This window comes from Tursiops truncatus, chromosome 18 (assembly GCF_011762595.2).
Source record: "Tursiops truncatus isolate mTurTru1 chromosome 18, mTurTru1.mat.Y, whole genome shotgun sequence".
NCBI lineage: Eukaryota > Metazoa > Chordata > Mammalia > Artiodactyla > Delphinidae > Tursiops > Tursiops truncatus.
This window is the reverse complement of record NC_047051.1, coordinates 23,588,567-23,612,962: the sequence shown is the minus strand read 5'-3', so window position 1 is coordinate 23,612,962 and position 24,396 is coordinate 23,588,567. Positions and strand designations below refer to the sequence as shown.

At 38.9% G+C, this 24,396-nt stretch overlaps 1 protein-coding gene and 1 long non-coding RNA gene across 3 annotated transcripts in view; one reads left to right on the top strand and one right to left on the bottom strand.

Annotated features, from left to right (window-relative positions):
* EPSTI1 (epithelial stromal interaction 1) overlaps positions 1-24,396 on the bottom strand; it is a 103,645-nt gene that overhangs the window by 3,801 nt on the left and 75,448 nt on the right. For both annotated transcript variants that reach the window (XM_019936496.3, XM_019936497.3), the window contains 2 exons: positions 8,860-8,933; positions 3,624-3,723 (listed from right to left, as the gene is read on the bottom strand). In XM_019936496.3, the coding sequence (XP_019792055.1) occupies positions 3,624-3,723; positions 8,860-8,933 (174 nt within the window). The remainder of the gene's footprint in view (positions 1-3,623; positions 3,724-8,859; positions 8,934-24,396) is intronic.
* On the top strand, positions 2,081-3,626 carry LOC141277045 (uncharacterized). Its single transcript, XR_012327691.1, has 2 exons — positions 2,081-2,304; positions 3,313-3,626. It is a non-coding gene; the product is annotated as an uncharacterized lncRNA (long non-coding RNA).

Genomic DNA, 24,396 nt, shown 5'->3' with positions numbered 1-24,396 from the left:
TTTCCCCCATCTTGCCAACAGAGTATGTTGTCAGTCTCTTGTGCTTTGCCAAATAATAGATGAAAAATGATATTTTGGTTTAATTCTTAATTTGTATTCTTTTTGTTATAAATTCATTGGGTGCTTTAATTTCAAAGATTGTATTTTTTCATTCCTAGAAGTTCTGTTTTGCTCTCTTTGAAATCTTCCTGGTTGTCTGTATCTCTTGTTTTTGCTCATCATTTCAAATCCAATATTTATTCCATCAAATGTTTTATACATAGTTATTTTAAATTCAGTATCTAATCATTTTATTATTACACATCATTTGGTTCTAAATCTCTGTCATTTTGGTGACCTCAGCCACAACCACATGTTTCCCTGTGCTTGTGGTAAGTTCCAGTCACTGTGTTATGCTTGGGATATATCAGTGAACAAAACAGTCAAAGGGCCCTGCTCTGATGGAAGATGGAACATAAATTACCACAGGGAGAGAATAAGAGTAATTAGTCAACAAAACATCTAAGAAAATGATGTTAGAAAATTAGGTTAGAAGTTGCAGAGTGCTACTGAATAAAGAAATGGAGACTGCAAAGAGAATGACAAGAGCCTGGGGTAAGGGCACAGGTGGCAGCATTAAATGAATGGCCAAGGAATTCTTGGAACTCAAGAAAATACTTGAAAGAGAACAAATCATTTGGACACTTTGGAGAAGAGTACAGAGGGAGCAGCCAGTTCTTAAGTTTTCAAAGAACAGCCAGAAAGCTGGCATGGCTGGGAGGAATGAGGAAGAAGGGCAGTAGGAGGAGAGTGCCAGAGGAGTAGAGTGGGGTCTAGATCATGGAGCCCCTGTAAGGGTTAGTAAATAGAAATCCTTTGGCTTTTACTCTAAGGACTTTGGCTTTTACTCCAAACATTTGGAGAGTTATCAGAGCCATTGGAGGGCTTTGAGCAGAGGAGTGACAGGGTCTGACTTATTTTTCAGTCTCATATTGAGAACAGACTCTAGGTGGGTAAGTGTGGAAGCAAGGAAACCATCGAGGAGACTATTTCAAGAATTGAGATGAGCAGTGATAGAGGTTGGGATCTATTTTGAAGGAAGAGTCAAGAAGATTTGATGATGGGTCAGCTGTGAGGATGTGAGAGATGGGTTGTACTGTTACGCAAACAGGAAAAAGTGCAGATAGAGCATTGGGGTAAAGAGGATCAAAGGTGAAGTTTTAGACATATTAAGGTTGAAATGTCTATTAGACATGCAAGTAGGGATGTTGGGTAGACAAATGGATCTGCAAGTCTAGAGGAAGAGGTCTAGGCTGGAAATTGAAATTTGGGAGTACAGAGCATATTGGTATTTAATTTCATGAGAATGAATGAGGCCATGAAGGTATTAAATGAATGTAAAGAAGATGGTCCAAGGTGGATCCCTGAGGCACTCCAGTGTTAAGAGGACAGAAAGATACAGGGGATTCAGCAAAGGAGAACAGAAAGGAGTGGCCACTGAAATAGGTGGAAACCCAGGAGAGTACAGTGTCCCAGAAGCCAAGTAAAAAAGAGGTTCAAAGAGGAGGCAGTGATTCACCATGACAAATGATGCTGATCGGTCAAAAGATGAAAATTGAGAAATAACCATTTGATTTTGTAATGTAGACAATGTCAGGAGCCATGAGAAGAACACTGTGGTTAGACAGATATGGTCTAAATTCCGATTAGACTGGGTTTAAGAGAAAAGGGAGGAAAGAAATTGGAGACAGGATAGATACCCCAAAGTTTTTCTCTAAAGGGGAACAAAGAAACAGGACAGTAGCAAGAGGGAAAGGGGCTTCAATATATAATGTATATTTATTTAAGTTTTCTGCTGATGGGAATTTTCTAGTCAAGATGACAGCTGACAGTTCAGGAGAGAGAGAAGAACATTGTTAGAACAAAGTTCCCCAGTAGGTGGAGGAGATAGAATCTGGTCCATAAGGAAAAGCAGACATAGAGGAAGAGATGTGTGTAGGTAAGTGAGGTGGAGATGGGAGACTGAGCAAGTTCTTACCTTTGTGTCACTGCTTCTTTCACGCAAGGGAGAAGCCAGTATACACTTTGGACTTGGATATGCCTATCTTACTAAGGAATCTTCAATCATCCTCACTCACATCACATCGTGAGAAAGCAACGTTCCTCTCTTTTTATCTGTGAGGAACCTACGTGGAGATTCACAGCTCACTTGCCTAAGACCTACCAATAGTCAGTGGTGAGCCAGACTCCCATATCCTCATTCTCCTAACAGCAGCCCATGCAGTCTTCATTTACTCTCTCCCATCATCTTCCCTTCAATCCCAGGTATTTTTCTATGTATATGTACCTTCTAAATTGGTGGTGGTGGTGGTGGAGGAATTATTAAGTAGAGGAGAAAATGTACAGCAAGTTTCCAAGTCCTGTCCAAAATCTGAGTTTCAATCACATTTCACAACTTATAAATTCTATAAACTTGGATAGTCTTAAATTCACAATGCCCTATTTTCCACATGACTCTTACTCGTGTATTCTTATAAGTCAGTAATATGTCAGTTTCACACAAGATGCAAAGATACTGTGTTTTGATTCTTTTTTCTCTCTTGTACATTGTCCCTATTCTGAATGCCATAGTGATACACATGAGCATACCTTATAAATAGACACATCCACTGTGCATTCTCTACAAATTTGTCTACACTTAATTATCTTCAATATATAGATACATTTTTGAAATCTATCCATAAATTTTAACCACTAGATGCATTCCAAGGAAACATGCATATAAGATTTCTAACAGATTGTCTTCTCAAAAATGATCTTTTGTCCATCAAGTATTTGTTAAGGGGTGATCTCCTCTAGAGTTTCCAGGTCAGCAAGCATTTGATTACTTTGTTGTATTTTACCAGTTTAAAGGTTTCTATCCATTCTGGTTTTTTTGAGTAGGTACATATACACTTGGGCTTCAATTAAATTGTAAAACCCACTGTAGTTAGTTTTGATTCTGTACACATTGCAAACCCCACAATCCCATACATTCCAAAGCTTTGGTGCTGTTTCAATAATATATTGTGCACACAAAACACATTACACACATATTACAACACAGTTGCAAGGTTTTCTTCACGGAAATCTGTAAGAACATTTCATTTTCAAAAAGTGCATTTTGCTGTAGGGGTTTCTAAAAATCATTTTGTAGTGAAAAATTAAATGCTGGTGTCTTTGACGTGCTAGTTTCACTGAAAGAATATATTACAAGAGAATGCTTACTATTTTTATAACCATATGTCACTGAAAATCTTCCTGAAAAAAAATGTTCATTTGTTTTTGTTTTAGGTCTGGGCAAAGGGTGATTTTTTAAAAAGCCTTGCAGTCCAGGCAATCACACAGCAAACAAAGGGCAGGTGTCATTTTTTATTGTGATTGGCATTGACTGGAGCTGAAATCAGGACCTTCTCCATCTCTCAGAAGCTATTGTGGAATTTACAGTAATCACCCTGGCTGACTGCCCATCACACAGCTGAATAGCACGCCAAAAAAAAAAATAGTATCTGGGAAGAAGGCCACAACATATTTTTAAAACTCTCATTGTTTTTATTCTTCAACTTTGAAAGATTTTTTTTAGAAAAAATAAAAATAAAACTCACCCAGCTGTTACCACTATTCATATTCCAATAGCCTCCAAAGTGCTGGAGGCCACCTGGTTGACTTTCACCTTGGAGTCGGTCCAGAAAAGCATTATTTACCCTTTAAAACAATGAAAAATGTGTGTAAGTGGAAAGCTTGCTGCAGGGCTGAGAGATTTCTGAGAACCTAATGTGCTGTCTGAACTGACTGTGGGGACTGCTGCCCCCATTCAGCTCAGAAGAAATCTACAGACACTCCTTTTCACATTAACCATATGACACGCTGTGAACAGTCCTTTGGTGGAGCCGGTGCCAGTCTTGGCTCAGACCAAAAGGGGCATAAATTCTTAACTTCAGAGTTTCACTTACCCACCTCTACCAGTTCCACAAGAGCCTTGGTCACCCAAGCAACCACACCCCTCAGGGCCATGCCAGGAGTGAACCCCAGAAGCTGAGGAAAGATGGAAGCTTCAGCAAGAGCTAAAACATAAAGAGAAACCAAACATAGCTCTGTGGTGTTGTTTTTACAAGACAGATGTCCCTCCCATATATCCTGTACCCCATTGCCAGTCTTGCTAAGGTAAATCCCATTAGTGAAAAGTAGAAGGAAAATAGGAAGAGAGTGTGGGAAAAGGGAAATATCAGAAGAAGGGAACCCAAGCTTTCAAAAGAAGGGAGGGGTACATTTTTCCCTGATGTTCGGTCATACTTGCAGCAACCAATTTCAGAAATTAAGTTTAACATATAGGAGGTAAAACGATAAAGAAAGGCAGGAAGTGATTATCATAAAGGTCAGGATAAGGCTACCTATAGGATGATGGTTGCATTCTATTACTGGAGCTGGTTACCTGGATGTCCATTTTATAATTAATCATCCTAAATATTCATTTCATGGACTTTCTGTGTGTTATATCTTACACTTTTTGAAGTTAAAAAAGAAAAAGGCCACACCATGCTCTGAGTTGCCCATGTATGGCTGAGTAGAGTCAGGGACATGGTGGCTGGAGAAATAGCATTGTAACAGGTACCCTATGATGTGAACGGGTTATTGAGGAACAGTGTCATGAAGACCATAGGCTTCTCAGCAGAAACAGAGTGCCTGGAACACAGCAACCACTCAATCCATGCTTGTGGAAGGGAGGCTAGGCAGGACCCAGTCAAGTTAGCCTCCTTTTTAGTCATGAAGTTTAGCGAATGTGGTCATGGTGGGTGGCTGTAAGTCTGCGACTGTGGGAGATTTGGGAACTTTGAGGATAATGACTGCTGAGTGGCAAAGTCAGAGCCTGGGGGTTTGCCTAGCGGTCTTGCTCAGTGTGCCAGCTAAAATGCCAACTGCATGTTGACCCAGGTTAGTCTCTGGCTTATGGGGTTGCTGTTTTCTCCTCAACTCCAAGCCGCGTCTGGCAGTGGTCACATCTTAGTTATCAGAAGGCTTTTTTTAATCTCTCACCATAAAATCTACCCAGGTGCCATATTCTGGTCAGCCTGGTTCACTGCAGAACTGAATGTTTAAGTCACCTTTTCTAGACCTCTCAGCATGCAGGTCGAAATAAGATACTTGAGCTGGAGACTTGAATATTAAGGAAGACAGAACTGACCTTGATCCCCCTAAAACTACACAACCAATGGTATGCTGGATGGTCCATACGCCTGGGGCTGTTTTTATCCAGTCTTTTTGTCAGTAACAAAGATGGGCTTTCCCTCAGTATCCCCCATCCCACCCCACATCCAATCCACTAGAATTCTTGTTGGCTTCACCCACTAGACACATCCTAAATCACCCATTTCTTTTGATGACAACCATTCTAGTACAAATCCCTGTCGTCTCTCATCTTGCTTCTGCCTCCACTCCTGCCCTCTGCAATCTTTTCTCCATACAACCACCCTACTAAATTATAAAAGGGATCATGCCTTCCGGAATTTTGTTTAAAACCCTCCCATGACTCCTATTAGTCTTAGAATAAAATCATTGGCTTACAGAATCTTCTATTTCCTGCCTACCTTTCTTACCTCATGTTGTATTATTCTCTTCCTCACCATCTATAATCAAATCATTTGGGACTCAGAAAGACCAAGCTCATTCCTGACTTAAGGCCTTTGCTTTTGTTCCTATGCTTGATAAGAGGGGGCATTCCATTGTATGATTTGCGCCCCCCCATCTCTATGTGACCAGCTGTTGTTTTTGGATGTCACCTCTTCATTGAGGAACTATCGTCTCTAATCTCTCTCTTAACATCGCTCTGTGACGTGGTCCTCCTGGTGTGTATCACTGTCTGAAATAATCTCGCCGTTAAATTGTTGACTTCTGTTTCTTTCCTCCAGATTGTAAATTCCATGCAGTCAGGGACCTTCTCTGCCTTGTTTACGCCTATTCCCAGTGCCTAGAACAAAGGCTTCACAGAGTGTGCCCTGATATGTAAGAGGTGAATGAATGAATTGTCCAGGTGCATGGTCCCCACCTCGGCCTGCTTCTGTGACTGCAGCTGCATTGTGAAATTTCCCATGGTAGTGAATGTAGTTCACTGTCCACTGCACTCAATTCACTCAAACACTTTGAAGATGGATAACTTGTGATGCACACAAGGTGATGTGATTCACTTTTAAGCATGTTACTAAGAGGACAGCAGAGTGGGTCAACTAGAGATCATGGGTGGTAAACAGATTACCTTTTTCAATTTCTATCAAGAATTTGTAATAGGGAAGAATCTTTTGTATTCTACTACAAGTTAATCACTAAAGGGATGTTGCCAATAAGCTTAAATTATACAGAATGGCCCATTTTTGAGAACCCTTCCTCTCAGATAATGAGGTAAAATACCTGTTTAGCTCACAGAAAGCATCCTGACCAGGCCCACCTGTGAATGACTGCAGGGAGGAAGAAATTAACACATCCCCTCTGGAGGCTGATGGGAACCAGGAAATGTTTGACTTTACTCCCTCCCTTTTTAGTATAAAAGAAGCCTGAATTCTAACTCAGGCAAGATGGTTCTCTGGGACACGAGTCCACCATCTTCTCAGTTTGCCGGTTTCCGAATAAAGTCGCTATTCCTTGCCCCAGCACCTCGTCTCTGATTTATTGGCCTGTCATGGGACGAGAAGTACGAGCCTGGACTCAGTAACAAATTCAAATAGGGGAAAAAAGTACCAGTTTATATTTTTGTTTACTAGTGTTACAAAATACATACATTTCATTGCTGTCAAGCTAGTGCTCTGAATTTTCTTCTAAGGATAAAAACTATTGTTCAAGGATGGTCCAAGTTTCAATAAATCAGTTCAGTTCATTCCAATTTCCAGCTTGTGGCCCAGATCCTTTCAAGTCCTTGACCACAGTGCTCTGTCTTTTCCCACTGGAGCTTCAACTTTCTTCTCTTACTCAAAAAGTTACACTGGGTCAGGTTCAGGTGCAATCAGGTTCAATCATTATGGGATTCATTGTAAAGCTTATTAGGAATCTACAAGCTTTCTGTTATAAAACTCAGGGCTGCGCTTTCTGCTATGTGAACTTCCAAACAGTAGGAAACACATTGTCTTTTTGTCTCCAATAAAATTATGTCCCTGGAGAAAACCTAACTTTTGTCCCATATGCTCAAACTACATAGTCTGTATTGTTGCCCTCAGCAGGAATGGACACAGCTATTTTATTCATTAAGAGACAACTGAACGAGTATTTTCATATAACATAGAAAAGCTCACTATAAACTCCAAAGGACAATACAAACATAAGTTTTATCAAAAGCTGATAGAGAGCATAAAATATGTTTAAAGACTTGATCAGTTGCTTCAAAACTGATTACTGAGTTTATTATCCAGAGAGATTTCCTATTGGATTAAATTTGGATCTACATTTAACTAGAATCAATAGAAAGAATAGGAGATGTAGGAAATAAATAGTGCCACCAATATTTAGGTGTTCAGCAATAAGGAAATAAAGAATAAGGGTCAAGGTTCCTGTAACAAAAAAGTAATCTTTTCCACCTCTAATCAAATAATGCATTTTTATTGGGTGCCCATTGAAGATTAATTTCTTAGCAATGGGACCTATTAATGTGACATAACACTATCTTTAAAATGCCTAAAGCTTTATAATCCAATTCTCAGAAATTCAGAGAAGTAACTGGCTACTACTAACCAGTGTTATAGAAATACAATATCAGGTTTTTTAATAGGAAGACTTTTAAAGAGAAAGAAAAGTAAAAGACTAAACTAATTCATGACCTACTTTATTATAAAATAGGTAGCAGTAACAGTTCCCCTTTACCCAACAAAATAGTCTAACCAGTGTATCAGAGTTTTTATGTTTCCTTATAACCAGAGAAGAACACATAAATTCACATTTGATATTTTAAAACTGTTCTGACTGGGCTATGGAAGCAGAAAAATCCAGTCAAAATAACATGAGTACACATCCACGGTTGGCAGCTGCAGCAGAACTGGGAGCTTCCATTAACACTTTTTAAAGTCTCATTTACAAAATGAAACCACCACAATTTAAAAATACACCTTAGTGATAGTGGGAGGGTTAAACACATAAGTGAAGCCAGTCAGTTTCAAAAGAATTTGCTCCTTTAAGTCATGAAAGCCTTTACATTAAATTCTTCTCCTGAGACAATCACACTGCAGTAAACTCAAATAACCCAGCTGCTCCCTAGGAAAATCTAGAATAATGATATCTATGGTAGTTACGAGCACTGGTCCAACATCAACATGATATTCTGGGTACTCTTACTGCCTGACATTAGAAATAAGATAGAGACTATTTCCACTATTAAAAATTACTTACTAGTTCTATTTTAAGATTTTTTCCCTAATATGTTAGTCAACATAAAACAATTTTAATGGTAGTTCTTGTCTGAGCTTTTATATTCAAGTATGAGTATCTTACCATCTATACTAGTTCAATCATTCTAAAGTAGTCTACAAATGGTAAAGCATCATATCAAAGGATTAATATGCTTTGTTCCATGGGGGGAAAATGAAGTATGACCTAAATAAACATATAGCTTGAGAGCTGATTTCACTTTCTAGTGTCAATTTATGCCACCAGTTCAGAAGAATTGGATATTGTACATGTATGTGTGTGTGTCCACGCAAAGCAGCTGGCATCCTCACAAATACCACACCCCAATAATATAAAGATTCAAAGGTAATATAGATTCCAAAACTGTATTCAATATTACTTAAGTGTTTCCCCAAAACATTGAAAAAACTTTATAGGTAGTGTTTTAACCAAGGATGCTCATTTTATTGCCATTTATACCTCCTGTGTTCAGCCTGCTGGATTTTGGCTCTTTCTTCCTCCTCTTGCTCTCGTTTAAATTCCAGTAATTCACTCTAGGAACAATGAAATTTTAAAATATGGTTTTCAATTAACATGGTTGTACAGAAGACACCCAAATCAATTAAGTATTTGACCTTAGCTGGTACAATATTTCATTTTTGAAACTTTTACTTGAGTACCATTTCCATGTAAAATTATTTTCTTACATAACCAGGTAGCAAAAATAATTGTGCCTTAGTCAAATAATAACTCTGTGAGTGTAAAATTGTGAGATTAAAAAGCCAATGTGCATGTTCAAGATATTAGACCATTCAGTACAATGTAACACAGAGGAAAACACAATGTGAGCCAAGCTCACCTCTGTCTTACAAAGAAAAAACAAATTAGTTCCTTAACGAATGTTACACAATACTATTTCTTGGTAATTTCTCTAAAAAAAGCTTCTTTTTCCCAACAAATTCATGGCTACTTACAAATATATATTGGACTTGATTCTGTAGAGCAATTCCAAAAACACTTTCCATTCTGGAGAATAATACTCACCTATCATTGACTGGTTACTTCATATACTAGCAGAACTTTGGACTCCCTGGAGAGGATACTTTGCTTCAAATAGGAGATCATGTTACTAAAACTAAATCTCTAGTTTCTGACATTCTGATTATATTCTTGGAAGAGGCAACAACTTCCACACTCAGTTACTGTGTTTACAGTATTAAACCAAAGAACTAGGTGCCAGAGAATCTCAATACTCAACTGCATACATCTTGAGGCAGATCAAGTTATAACCTCATGTCAAAGACAGAAAAAGGCAGAGGGAAGTTATCAGGCCCACGTCATAAGTTAGTGCCTAAGTCAAAGAGGTTTTCTGAGAGAGAAAATATTGTCACCTCTTGATAAACACATACGAACACATGTATTTTTTTAACCCCCATACTTCCATGATGAAAAGTATAAAATATATTCAAAGTTCAGATTGACATTTTGTTCTTTTAACTATACTCAAAGGCCTTCCAACATTCTATAGTCTCCAGAATAAAAAGACTGGTTTCTTATACTGTGATAATCCAAATATGCTACTCATTAATCCCTAAAGCACATTATTTAATTCTAATTTCTACCTAGCACCAATGACACGGGTAAAATTGGAGACTCTTCTAAATAACTGAATAATATTCATTCAGCCACTTCACAAGTACTTATTAAATACCTCGATGCCAAGCCTTGTGCTAGAGACCCATTCTCTACAATGGCATAAAGTCTTTCATTTTAATTTTTGTCGCTATATGAACATAGTTTAAAAGTCTACCAAGCAACAGTACTACTTATACTAGGCTTATATTAAAATAAAAGACGCTTCAGTCCTCTCCCTCACCCACACAATCATGTTCAATTTTTGTGTGTGGTTTCATCTGTCATTTATCTCCTTCAAAGCATGAATATTCTATTTCTTAATTTTAAAAAAAATAGTATTTTTTTGGCTTCCTACCATGGAGAAGATTTATCTCTCTATTACTACCTCCATCCCAATTCCAACTTCCCTTCCTGGTACACCACCATCCTCATCCCTCATCCTTACAACTTTTTTTTTTTAAACTTTCAGTGAGGTGGGGGAAGGGTCCTAGGGGTCTTACCATTCCTGAGTTAGATTTCCAAGTCATCCTTCTTTCAACCCTAGCCCTCAGAAATACCAGCTGCCTCCAATTCCACACTTGTATCGGGACTGCTTCAACTTCAGTGTTACCACTTCTTGAAAATGAGTTCTGCCTTTTCCTGCTCTACTTTCCAGCTTGAAATTGTGCTGATATCCTGGTTTGTTTTTTTTGCTCCAGCCTCCTGGCCTGTTCTTTTGTTCTACATACTGGCTTATTGTGCCTTTTTAAAAAACATTTCGTGGGCTTCCCTGGTGGTGCAGTGGTTGAGAGTCCGCCTGCCGATGCAGGGGACACGGGTTCATGCCCGGGTCTGGGAAGATCCCACATGCCGCGGAGCGGCTGGGCCCATGAGCCATGGCCGCTGAGCCTGCGCGTCCGCAGCCTGTGCTCCGCAACGGGAGAGGCCACAACAGTGAGAGGCCCGCGTACCGCAAAAAAAAAAAAAAGAAATGAGGGAGAACCAGCTTCCCCAAATATTAAAACATATCATGAAACTACAGTAATTAAAACAATCTGATTGAGTCCAGGTAAAGACTTACTACATGGAAACACAGTTTACCATAAGTTGTTGTGCTAAACCCTTGCAGGAGAGAGAGTTCAATGAATGATGATGGACTAGCCAACTACTGTGAGAAAATTAGGACAAGATCCTTTATTTTTATATCAAAATAAATTTTATAGAGCCCTAGGATTTGAATCTAAAAGATGGAACCACAGAAGTTTCCAAAGGAGGCATGGGTAAGTTTATTTATAAACTTGGAATGAGGAAGGTCCAGAAATCATAAAGGAAAAGGATTAATAAATTTGGCCGTATGAAAATTCAAAGCTTCAATTGGGGAAAAAAAAACTTAAAAAAATGTTTATGACATACATAGGCTAATTCAATTATTCTTTTATTCAGTCATTCAACAATATCTGAGTGCTTATTATGAGGCAGGCTTGGATCTACATGACGGAGAAATGATAATGAACAAGATAGACGAGATCCTTGCTCCTTAAGAGTTTATATTCTGGAAAAAACGAAGCCCATGAATAAGTGAGAAAAATATCCGCCCGTAATCCTATGCAGAGGATTAAACACACTGTTGTGAGGCTCAGTGGCTCAGTTCCTATTTTAGATGGAGTCTCAGGGAAGGCCTGAGGAGGTAGTCAAAGACCTTATATAAACCAACAAGGAAAACACAACCGCCAAACAGAAAAAGGCCAAGGATAGGAGGAGGAAGTTGGCAGATAAACTACAGACTGCCTGTAAATTAAAAATAGTCATCATCTTCACACAAAGTCAAAGAAATATAAATCAAAACAATGAGATAAAATTTTTCTTCTGTCACAGTGAGAGAAACTAGAAAAGTTTGATAGAGAATCAGGTACATCCCAGCACTTTGGTGGAGTGTCTAAGTTAATAAAAACTAATTTAGTTTTTGGAGAGCAATAAACATTGATATGTAAAATGTACACATCCTTTACAGAAGTGTTCAAAGATATGTATAAAAGGAGAGGCAAAAAAAAAAAGGAGAGGCATACTTGTATTATTGAAACAGTAAAAGTTCAGGAGAAAGTCTTAATGCACGTTAACAAGGACCTGGCACAGTAAGGTAGACCATCCACACAACAGAATACTATGCAGCCGTTACAAAGAATCAGATAGACTGAGGGGGGCGCCTATGGTGAGATCTCTAGGACACATTAAATAATAAAAGTTAGGTTTAGAGCAATTTCGTGGGGGACTCTTCCATGTAAATAGAAAAGATACACATACATCCATTTTAACTCACATGCTGGTGTACATCATATTTTAGACATTTTTATGGTAAACCACATACTAAAATGCTAACTATAACTATCACTGAGATAAAAGCCTAGCGAGTAGATAGGCAGAGGAAGGAAACTTTAATATCATAAGTAGTGTTTTTTTTAAATTTTTGAACCATGTGAATATATTACTTCCTCAAACCATCAAGAAGGTTTATCTGTGTGGGAGACCATTTCTGTTTCTTTATGCTTTCCTTTATTTAAAAATCCCAGTGGATATACAGTTTTTAATATGTAAAAATGTAAAAGAGCAAAATACTACATCATGAAGCCAAGGACTCTCAGGGAAGAAGTAAAGAGGATGGGAAGAGAATAGCACGCAGCATCCTGTTACAGAGGCAAGGACAGGGGAGAGGAGAAAACAGAGCAGGAGGGAAGGGTAAGGGAACTGATGAGGCATCATCATGCAAGACCACTGCTCCAGGTGGCAGAAGGGGGGGCTCTAGCTCCACTGCACTCAGGATTATTATTCTATAAGCAGCAAACCATATTTACTAGGGAGAGGCTGGTTTTCCTTTGGTGCCAGAAAGGATTATTTCAACTAATTAATTTGTTCTGCTGAACTGACAGCCACTGCAGATGCATCTGCATGCTTTATAAGCGTATTCCTGGTTCATTGATGCGGTTCTCACACATAAGTGCAATACCTCGTTGGATAGATACAAAATAAGTCATTCCTGTTCCAAGGACTGAGCTTTGGACATTAAGAAAATCAAAACACTCTAAGCCAGAGGGACATGACGCACAGCATCTGAGACACTGTCAAATCTTATCTCACTCAACACAAATTTGTGAAGCACCAACCGTTTTCCAGACACCTGGATTCAGGCTGAAGGTACAGATGCAAGGAAGACCCAGCTCCAACCTGAAGGAAATCACAGTATAATGAGAGAGACAGACCCAGAAACAACTGTGATACAAAACAAAAAGATACATTACTGAATACAAGTTCAAGCAACATGACACAGGAATACGAAGGAAGGGATGCAAATGAGAGACAAGGAATAAATGTTCCTGAATGTTCGATGTTTTAAGTGCATCCATGAAGGCTCCCAGGGGAAAGAGTGTGTGTCTTCTCACTGCTCTGCTCATCTCCCTGCATTCAGACAGAGCTCCATACAGAGAAGGTACTTAAGTACTAGGAAAAACAAAATATCATCTTGGAGCTGCCAAGAGCAGAACCTCCTGTAAACACTGGTCAATGAGGACAACACTGCAAACGGTGCCACTTTCTGTGCCCACCCTGCCAGGATTGCTCTCACTGGAGGAAGGGCTGCCAGGGATCAGTGCTGGGGGCCCAAGCTAACAGCAAGAAGGAAAAGGGTCACCATCTCCTGCTAGAGGTTATAGAAATCACTTCTCTGTGTTGCAGTTTACCAAAGGCTCAACTATACAACAAACAGGTGTGTTCAAGGCTGGACGCTTGAGAAAGCTGATGAGTTTAAAGGCATGTTCCAAAGCAAGGCTGTAGTAACTGGAGACTAGGATAGGGTCATTTTGAAATCATGTTTGAATTCCGGTGGGACGTGTTCTGACATGGTTCAGCTCGACTGCTTTATGTAAACATGAAAGTGCCATCACACGGGCAGGATATACTTCTCCCGGGAGAGAGTGTTCTCTCAGCTCAACGAGAGGGAAAGCATAGTAGAAGCAGGAGAGTTAATGCCATGAAGTTCAAGAACCCCTACTTTGAATGATTTTTAAAACAGGAGAAGAGTTTGGGGCCGGGGACAGCTTAGAGGAGTCTTGGTTCTGTGGCTCCCCACAGTAGTAACTTTGCCCAGAAGAACAAAGATGTCCTTGGCTATGAGAAAAAGTGGAAATGACCTCAAAATATCGAGAGGAGACCAACCAAATCCAAGGAAGTAAATACTCATGGGTAAAGTAGGAGAGTGAAAATATAGCATTAATAATGTGTACTCCTTTCTTTCTAGTTATTGTTAATTCTATCATTTTAATATAAAGAAACTTTCAGCTTTCTGAAAAGTCTACTATTGTAGACTTTCAGCTACAATAGTCATTGAATCACACAGCTCTCTATCTCCCACCCATAAATACTTCCTATTAAATTCCTTCTAACTTAAGAAATTTTTTAAGAAATTATATTTCTTTCTAACTTAAAAAAATTTCTTTGTCATAAAATTTACTTATATATTGTCGAAAATGTAGAAAATACGAAAACTATGAAGGAAAACATAATAATCACTCATTAAAACCCTCTACCCAGAGATAAGCTCCTTTAACATGTCAGTATATTTCCCTCATTTCTTGATTTACATACATACAGAAATTATAACCGCTTATCAACACCTCGAGTCACATTTACAGGCTTCCACATGCCAGGCAATAGGATAAACTCTCCACGTGCTCTCTCTCACGTAATCTTAGAAACAATGTCATTAGGTAAATAACATCACTATCATCCATAACAGATAAGGTTTAGAGAGATGACGTAATCCACTCACAAAGTACCATAAGAAGAAGAGGTAGGCTTCTAAACTCACCCAGACTCTATTTTATAATCTTGCCTTTTTTCAGTTTCACGTAGGTGAGCATATTCCTACGTCATTAAAACACAGTAGTAATTGATGCACTGTATTCCAAACTTCAAAATCTTCAAATCCTCTACTGCTGAATAAATTGTTTCAAACTTTCCATTAAGATGATTTTAAAAATAAACACTCTTATATAAACAACTTGTGTGCATCTCTGATTATTTCCTCAGAATAGATGTATACCTTTTAGATCTAATACTTTTATATTTAGGAAAGTCTTTAGAATTTGGTATCGTCGGATAGCCCTTCAGTTCCCCTTTTACCAGCAGCAGTACAAGGGAGTCTGTAATGTTTTTTAATAGCTAATAATGTAAGCCCTCCTTGCCCCAGCAAACACACAAATTATTATCCATATTTTTATAAAAATTCTTGTTTAATATTGTGCTTATTCTCCCAGTTGAAGTGTAGATATAGTTTTTCAACCTACATCAAATTCCATTGAGATATTTATTGGAATTCCATTTAACTCACTAATTAATTTGGATAGAACTGTAGTTATTACAGTATTGATTTTACCACTAAGGGGTATCAGCCATCTCTACTTTATTCAAATTGACTTTAATGGATCACAGGAAAGTTCTCAGGTTTTCTGGGGGGGAGGTTAGGTTTGGGGGGTTTTGGGGGGTTCTTTTTTTTTAGGGATTGAGCAATTTTTTACATGGTTGCTTTTTAAATTTTTTTTATTTAATTTTATTTATTTATTTATTTTACTTTTGGCTGCATTTGGTCTTCGTTGCTGTGTACAGGCTTTCTCTAGTTGTGGCGAGCAGGGGCTACTCTTCGTTGTGGTGCGTGGGTTTCTCATTGCAGTGGTTTCCCTTGTTGCAGAGCACAGGCTCTAAGCACATAGGCTTCAGCAGATGTGGCGCGCGGGCTTAGTTGCTCCATGGCATGTGGGATCTTCCCGAACCAGGGCTCAAAGCCGTGTCCCCTGCATTGGCAAGTGGATTCTTAACCTCTGTGACACCAGGGAAGTCCCCATAGTTGCTTTTTGATGAGATCTTTTTATCCCCTATTTTCTAATTAATTTTTTGCTAATATTTGAGGAAGTTGTTGATTCTTATATAAATGTTTTATAACCAACTCTAACTCCATTTGTTCTAAGTATTTTTCAGTTGATTCTCTTGGGTTGTACGGGCAGATTGCTGTCATCTATAAATTACTTATTTCCAATAATTAGACAAACTCCTTTTTTTATTTTTGTCTTATCAAGTTGACTAAAACAAGTCCCAAACCTTGTTCCATGCAAAACTGAAGGTTTTTTCCCCTTCACTAAAAAGAGTTTTTCTTCAAATAACATTGAGAAGCACTACGTTAGAATTTGCAGAACAACACTGGTTAGTGGTAGGGGTTGCAAATACCCTTATGTTGTTCACTGTTCTAATATTTTACCACTGACATTAATGTTGGTTATTGCTTTGGAAGACTATATGTATCTTAAGAGAAAAAATTTTATTTCTAGCTCACTATGTTTTTTTTAATTGATAGATTTTAACTTACCAATGCCCATTTTTTACAACTACAGAGGTAGTCAAATTCTTTTTCTCTCACAACCTATCATATCTGCAGTGATATGATATAAAAAGTTGTAATATATAGCTAGTCATCTTTGCATTCAAAGAAAAAACCTTACTATGTCTTGGTAAATTATTTAAGAGAAAAAAAATCCCATTAGGTTAGAATTTTCTTTCAGATGTTAATATCTATAAATCTCTGGGTGTGTATGTGTGTGTGTGTGTGTTTGTGTGTCTTCTCCCGTTACCAGGTTGTGACATCATGGGGATGACAGTTAAATAATATTAATTCTAAATTATTTCATCTTTTTCCTTTCTCTGAAACAATTCGTAGAACATAGAAAAACAATCTGTTCCTTGAAAATTCTGATGAACTTGCCTGGAAAATTATCCACGTTTAGCTTGTTAGGGAGAAGTAATTCTCAGAAAATTTTAGAAATCACTCACATCTTCATTTGTCTTTATTTTAATTCTTTGAATCATTTTAGAGTTTTACATTTTCTCATAAAACCATTCACTTAATCCACATATTCATTACCATAGTATTATATAGTAATATAAACTTAATCTTTTCTAAAACTGTGGTTCTAGCCACTCATTTCTACTGTTGTGTAGAAACAGTAGAAATGCAGTTGTGTAATCTTTTCTTCATTAGACTTACCAGAGATCTGTTCATTTTGTTGACCTTATCAAAGAACAAGCTGTTGGATTTTTATAACAGCTGTTTCTTGACGTTTTGTTATTAATCTCTGTTCTTAATTACTTCCTTCAGTATAGTTTATTGTTCTTGTTCTAAAATCTTAGGCTGGATACTTAATTCATTTCTGTTTTGAGTACTGATTGGATTTAAAGTTATGATTTTTCTTCCTCTGAGTAGAGCATCTCAGGGTACAGCTTTGAATGCATTCCCCATAAAGTGCTCTCACCACTTTTTCTAGTGTATTCTATGATAATTTTCTGTCATTGAATAATTTAAGTATGTTCTCATTTTTTGGTTTGTTTTTACTTTCCAAATGACTATATAAAATCAATAACCATGCAAAATCAGTAAGTGCACTCAGCCTATCAGAAAAAAAATTTTGAATTCCTAGAAGGTAGAAAGGAGACAAAATAAGCTATATGGAGAAACAAGCATGCAGGATAAACCGGGGCTGAGTTAGCTGTGTTCCTGAAGGAGATCTGGGAGGCATTCATGAAGATGACCAGTTGGAGAACTACACTGAGATGAGCTTGGCAGTGGGCTCTTCCCCTGCCATGCTTGTGTGCATAGCAGCAAGCACTGACACGGCCCCTTGGGTAACAGTGAAGGGAGGAAGGGTGTCTGAGCTCAGAGAAACAGGACAATGTCCCAGTACCTGCTGACTTCAGGAGAACAAGAGGCTGCCACACACAGAAGACAGGCTCCTGTATATCTCACTTGGCCATGTGCCCAAAGAAACATGAGGAGATAACCAAGAATCACCAAACATTCGAGAAAGAAAACTACACGAGATAAAACTTAAAATGGAAAGGAAAAAAAGTACTGCTAAAATAGTAAATAGAAAATTTTACCGGTTGTATAATTACCATCAATGAAGAGATCAGAAAGACTACTGCACTTATAAAACAGAACGTGGCTATGAAAAAGTAAGTCAGCAACCTTGGTAAATAAACAGATTTGATGCATGTGCCAAGTAAGCAGAATGGACACTCATGAAGTAACGCAGTGAACAGGATGACCTAGCTCAAGGTTTCCTTCAGAATGCAACGGAAAAGGCCAAAGAGACAGGAAGTATAAGAAAAACAACTAAGAGAGATAGAGGACAGATACAGAATTTCCGAAAGCCACTTGATACATAACCCAGAAATGGACAGAAGAGACAATACAGGGGAAGAAATGTGAAAGGAAAATAGAAATTTCCCTGAACTGGAGTGAGATTTATATTTTGAGCTTAAATAGGCCAACCAAAGGTCATACAAAATTTAAAACAAAAACACTGTGAAATTTCTTATGATGGGGAGTAAAGGAGAGGAGAGAAAAGAGGAAAAATAAATAAATGGAACAGAAAATTCTGAGTCAAGAAAATAAAAAACAGAAAGCATGAAAGAAAATGTAGTTAAAAAGTAAATTATGTAGGAGGGGCAGAGTCAAGATGGCATACTAGGAGGATGCAGTATTCGCATCTCCTCACAACTAGGGCACCTACCAGGCACCAGTGGGGGACCACGGACATCTAAGGGGACGGGAGGAACCCCCAGCAACCCGGTAGGATGTGGGGCATGGGGGGAGTGAAGGGGGAGGAGAAGTGGAGGTGGGATGGGACTGGTGGCCCTGAGGGGCGGCTGGGGGAGGGAAAGGCATCCCACACCCAAAGGGGCAAATTGGGGAACCATTGGGAGGGCAGAGGATCAAAAGGGAGTATGGCCAGGTTTCCACTGCCCATTTGGGCCCCCAGGAACCTGCTGAGATCCTGGGCCTGATCCTCTGCCCACCTATGCCTCCTCCAGCTGCATGGATCCTGAGGGAAGGAAGGGGGAGCAAAAGTAAAGGCCAGACCTCCAGGACCAACACCCCTGAGGGGTGGTTAGGGGGAGAGGAGGAGTTCCTGCACCCAGCGGGACCCACCCATGGTTAGGGATCCAGCAGTGACGGGGAGACCCTGGGGGACATGGTAGGGGAGGGGCGTGAAGGAACAGAAGGGAATGGGGGCAGTGCTTTCCCTATCCATTAGTCACCGGGAAGACTGTTGGGCTCCCAGGCCTAATCCTCTGCCCTCAGAGCCTCCCTCCTGCCCCGCAGAGCCCAAGCCCCACCCCTACACCCCCACCCAGGGCCCCACCTCTACAACTGGAGACCCCCTCTGAGACCCCCTCCAATGCGCTGGGGCTAAACCCCACCCACACAACCTCACTCAGCGCCCTACCTCCAAACTCCGGAACTCCACACTCCAGAGGCCCTCCTTTCGACATCTGGCCTTTCCCCTTACGTGCAGGTCCTAAGCAGAGGCCCTGCCCCATGCTTCAACATCACCCCGACTAGGCCCTGCCCCCCGCTAAAACGTCACGCCCCACCTACCTAGGTCCCACCCCACCCTAAACCGCACCCCTGCCTAAGTTCCACCCCCGCTAAACTCCACACCAATAGCCAAGGCTTCTTTTATTTTATTCCCTCTTTTACATTGGGGTTCTGTTTTACCTTGTTGATTCATTGTTGTTGATTCTTTTATATTTTTATTTTTCCTAATAAATCTTTTACTTCTCTAATTTTATTTAATTCTTTATACTTTGTTATTGTGCTCTCCTTTTGGCGTGTTTTTCCTCCCCCGTTTTTTTTTTTTTTCTTTTTTCTGTTGTGGTTTTATTTTACCTTGTTGCAGTTGTTTCAATTATAGTTTTATTTTTCCTAACATATTTTTTATCTTTCTAATTTTATTTTGTATTTTAATTCTTTGATATTGTACTGCTCCTTTTTTCTTTCTTTCTTCCTTATTGTTATTATTTTTTTTACCATGCCATGAAGCTTGCAGGATCTTGGTTCCCAGGCCTGAGGTCGGGCCCAAGATCCTGTGGTGGGAGCTCCAAGTCCAAATTGCTGGACTAACAGAGAACCTCAGAAATCATGGAATATCCACCAGAGTGAGGCTTCCTGGAGGTCCTCATCTCAGCACCAAGACCCAGCTCTATCCAACTGCCTGCAAACTCCAATGCTGGACGTCTCAGGCCAAACAACCAGAAAGACAGGCATACTGCATCAACGATCAAAAGAAAAAAAAATGAAATGACAAAATGATACATTACAGAAGAAAAAGCAAGGTAAAAACCTACAAGACCAAATAAATGAAGACGAATAGACAAGCTACCTGAAAAAGAATTCAGAGTAATGATAGTAAAGATGATCCAAATCTCGGAAACATAATGGAGAAAATATAAGAAACATTTAATGAGGATCTAGAAGAACTAAAAAGCAAACAAACAGTGATGAACAACACAATAACTGAAATTAAAAATACCCTAGAAGGAATCAATAACAGAATAACTGAGGCAGAAGAATGGATAAGTGACCTGGAAGATAAAAGGGTGGAAATAAATTCCAGCAGAATTAAAAAAAAAAAAAGAATGAAAAGAATTGAGGACAGTCTCAGAGACCTCTGGGACAACATTAAACACACCAACATTCAAATTATAGGGGTCCCAGAAGAAGAAGACAAAAAGAAAGGGTCTGAGAATATATTTGAAGAGTTATAGTCAAAAACTTCCCCAACGTGGAAAAGTAAATGCTCAATTTCAGGAAGCGCAGAGAGTTCCATAAGGATAAACCCAAAGAGACACACACTGAGACACATATTAATCAAACTATCAAAAATTAAATACAAAGAAAAAATGTTAAAAGCAGCAAGGGAAAAGCAACAAATAACATACACGGGAATCCCCATAAGCTTAACAGCTGAACTTTCAGCAGAAACTCTGCAAGCCAGAAGGGACTGGCAGGACATATTTAAAGTGATGAAAGGGAAGAACCAACAACCAAGATTACCTTACCCAGAAAGGATCTCATCCAGATTATGCAGAGATATTAAAACCTTTACAGACAAGCAAAAGCTAAGAGAATTCAGCACCACCAAACCAGCTTTACAACAAATGCTAAAGGAACTTCTCTAGGCAAGAAACACAAGAGAAGGAAAAGATGTACAAAAACAAACCCAAAGCAATTAAGAAAATGGTAATAGGAACATACATATGGATAATGACCTTAAATGTAAATGGATTAAAAGCACCAACCAAAAGACATAGACTGGCTGAATGGATACATAAACAAGACCCATACATATGCTGTCTACCCACTTCAGACCCAGGGACACATACAGACTGAAAGTGAGGGGATGGAAAAAGATATTCCATACAAATGGAAATCAAAAGAAAGCTGGAGTAGCAATTCTCATATCAGACAAAATAGACTTTAAAATAAAGACTATTACAAGAGACAAACAGGGACATTACATAATGAACAACGGATCAATCCAAGAAGAAGATAGAAAAATTGTAAATATTTATGTACCCAACATGGGACCACCTCAATACATAAGGCAGATGCTAACAGCCATAGAAGGGGAAATCGATAGTAACACAAGCGTAGTAAGGGACTTTAACACCCGACTTTCGCCAATGGACATATCATCCAAAATGAAAAAAACACAGGAAACACAAGCTTCAAATGACACATTAAACAAGATGCACTTAATTGATATTTATAGGACATTCCATCCAAAAACAACAGAATACACTTTCTTCTCAAGTGCTCATGGAACATTCTCCAGGATAGACCATATCTTGGGTCACAAATCAAGCCTTGTTAAATTTAAGAAAATTGAAATCGTGTCAAGTAACTTTTCCGACCACAACTCTATAAGACTGGATATCAATTACAGGAAAAAAATTGTAAAAAGTACAAACACATGGAGGCCAAGCAATACGCTACTAAATAACCAAGAGATCACTGAAGAAATCAAAGAGGAAATCAAAAATACCTAGAAACAAATGACAATGAAAACACGATGATCCAAACCCTATGGGATGCAAGGCCAGGCACTATAAAACTATAAATGTAAGGCCAGGCACTATAAAACTATAACACTATAACACTATAAATATATAAAACTATAACACTATAAATGTAAGGCCAGGCACTATAAAACTCTTAGAGGAAAACATAGGCAAAACACTCTATGACATAAATCACAGCAAGATCCTTTTTGACCCACCTCCTAGAGAAATAGAAATAAAAACAAATATAAACAAATGGGACCTAACGAAACTTCAAAGCTTTTGCACAGCAAAGGAAACCATAAAAAAGACAAAAAGACAATCCCCGGAATGGGAGAAAATATTTGCAAACGAAGCAACTGACAAAGAATTAATCTCCAAAATACACAAACAGCTCATGCAGCTCAGTATCAAAAAAACAAACAACCCAATCCAAAAATGGGCAGAAGACCTAAACAGACATTTCTCCACAGAAGATATACAGATTGCCAACTCACTCATGAAAAGATGCTCAACATCACTAATCATTAGAGAAATGCAAATCAAAACTACAATGAGGTATCACCTCACACCGGTGAGAATGGCCATCATCAAAAAATCTACAAACTATAAATGCTGGAGAGGGTGTGGAGGAAAGGGAACCCTCTTGCACCTTTCGTGGAAACTGATACAGCCACTATGGAGAAAATTATGAAGGTTTCTTAATAAACTAAAGATAGAACTACCATATGACCCAGCAGTCCCACTACTGGGCATATACACTGAGAAAACCATAATTCAAAAACAGTCATGTACCACAATGTTCACTGCATCACTATTTACAATAGCCAGGACATGGAAGCAACCTAAGAGTCCATCGACAGATGAATGGATAAAGAAGTGTGGCACACATATATATAATGGAATATTACTCAGCCATATAAAGAAGTCATAGAGTCTGTCATACAGAGTGAAGTAAGTCAGAAAGAGAAAAACAAATACCGTATGCTAACACATATATATGGAATCTAAAAAAAAAAAAAATGGTTCTGATGAACCTAGGGGCAGGACAGGAATAAGACACAGACGTAGAGAATGGACTTGAGGACACAGGGAGGGGGAAGGGTAAGCTGAGACGAAGTGAGAGAGTGGCATGGACATATGTACACTACCAAACGTAAAATAGCTAGTGGGAAGCAGCTGCATAGCACAGGGAGATCAGCTCAGTGCTTTGCGACCACCTAGAGAGGTGGGATAAGGAGGGTGGGAAGGAGACGCAAGAGGGAGGGGATATGGGGATATACGTATGCATACAGCTGATTCACTTTGTTATACAGCAGAAACTAACACTGTAAAGTAATTATACTCCGATACAGATATTAGGGAAAAAAAAGTAAATTATGTAGCAAGAATATGTGCAAATACACTAGCAATCACAATAAATGAGAATATATTAAAAGAGACCACGAAATTGGGTAAAATGAAAATCAGCCATTTTTGTCACTAGAAATCTAATTTAAGCCAAGTGACACACAGGGGTTAAGTGAAGGAAAAAGAAATTGCCCCATAAATTCTAACAAGAAGGATGGCAGAAAAATATATTAGAATCAGACAAAATTAAAAGACCAAAAACATAAAGCTAAAAATCACTAAATGGGAAGAGTAGTATATTACATATTAATCAAAATCTGTACTAAAAGGTAGGCTTCTCATAAGTCTCATTGGTTGGAACTACTTCCCATATCAATGGCTGAACCAATCATAGTTAAGGAGACTAGAATTTCCATGATCAGTTAGACCATTTGCAAATGGATCCCTTGACTGATTTCTTCTGACTTCTTGGAAACACAGGCCATGGTAAGTAGGATGAATACATGAAGGAAAAAAACAAGGTTTTAGGAGAGAATTAGGCAATCGACAGTATTTTATACACCACTCAAGTTATCACAACACACAATTTTTTCTTGTATAGCATTAATTACTCCCAAATGATTAATCACTATAAAACAAAAGTGCAATGTTTTTTGTCTCCTTTTGTCCATCTTCTCCATGAAAAAGTAAAATTCAGGAGAGCAGGGACCTTGTCTATCCTGTTTCTAATTGGAGCTCCAGCATCTTGCAGAAGGCTCAGTACATAATAGGAGCTCAATACATGTTTGTTGACAGGATGGATGGATGGATGAATACTGGGATGGATTACTCTGAGATAGATCAACCAGAATAATAAAGTGAAAAAAAAAAAAAAAAGGGCTTCCCTGGTGGCGCAGTGGTTGAGAGTCTGCCTGCCGATGCAGGGGACACAGGTTCGTGCCCCGGTCTGGGAAGATCCCACGTGCCACGGAGCGGCTGGGCCCATGAGCCATGGCCGCTGATCTTGCGCATCCGGAGCCTGTACTCCGCAATGGGAGAGACCACAGCAGTGAGAGGCCCGCGTACCAAAAAAAAAAAAAAAAAAGCCAGAAAAGGAAAGCTTTATATGGT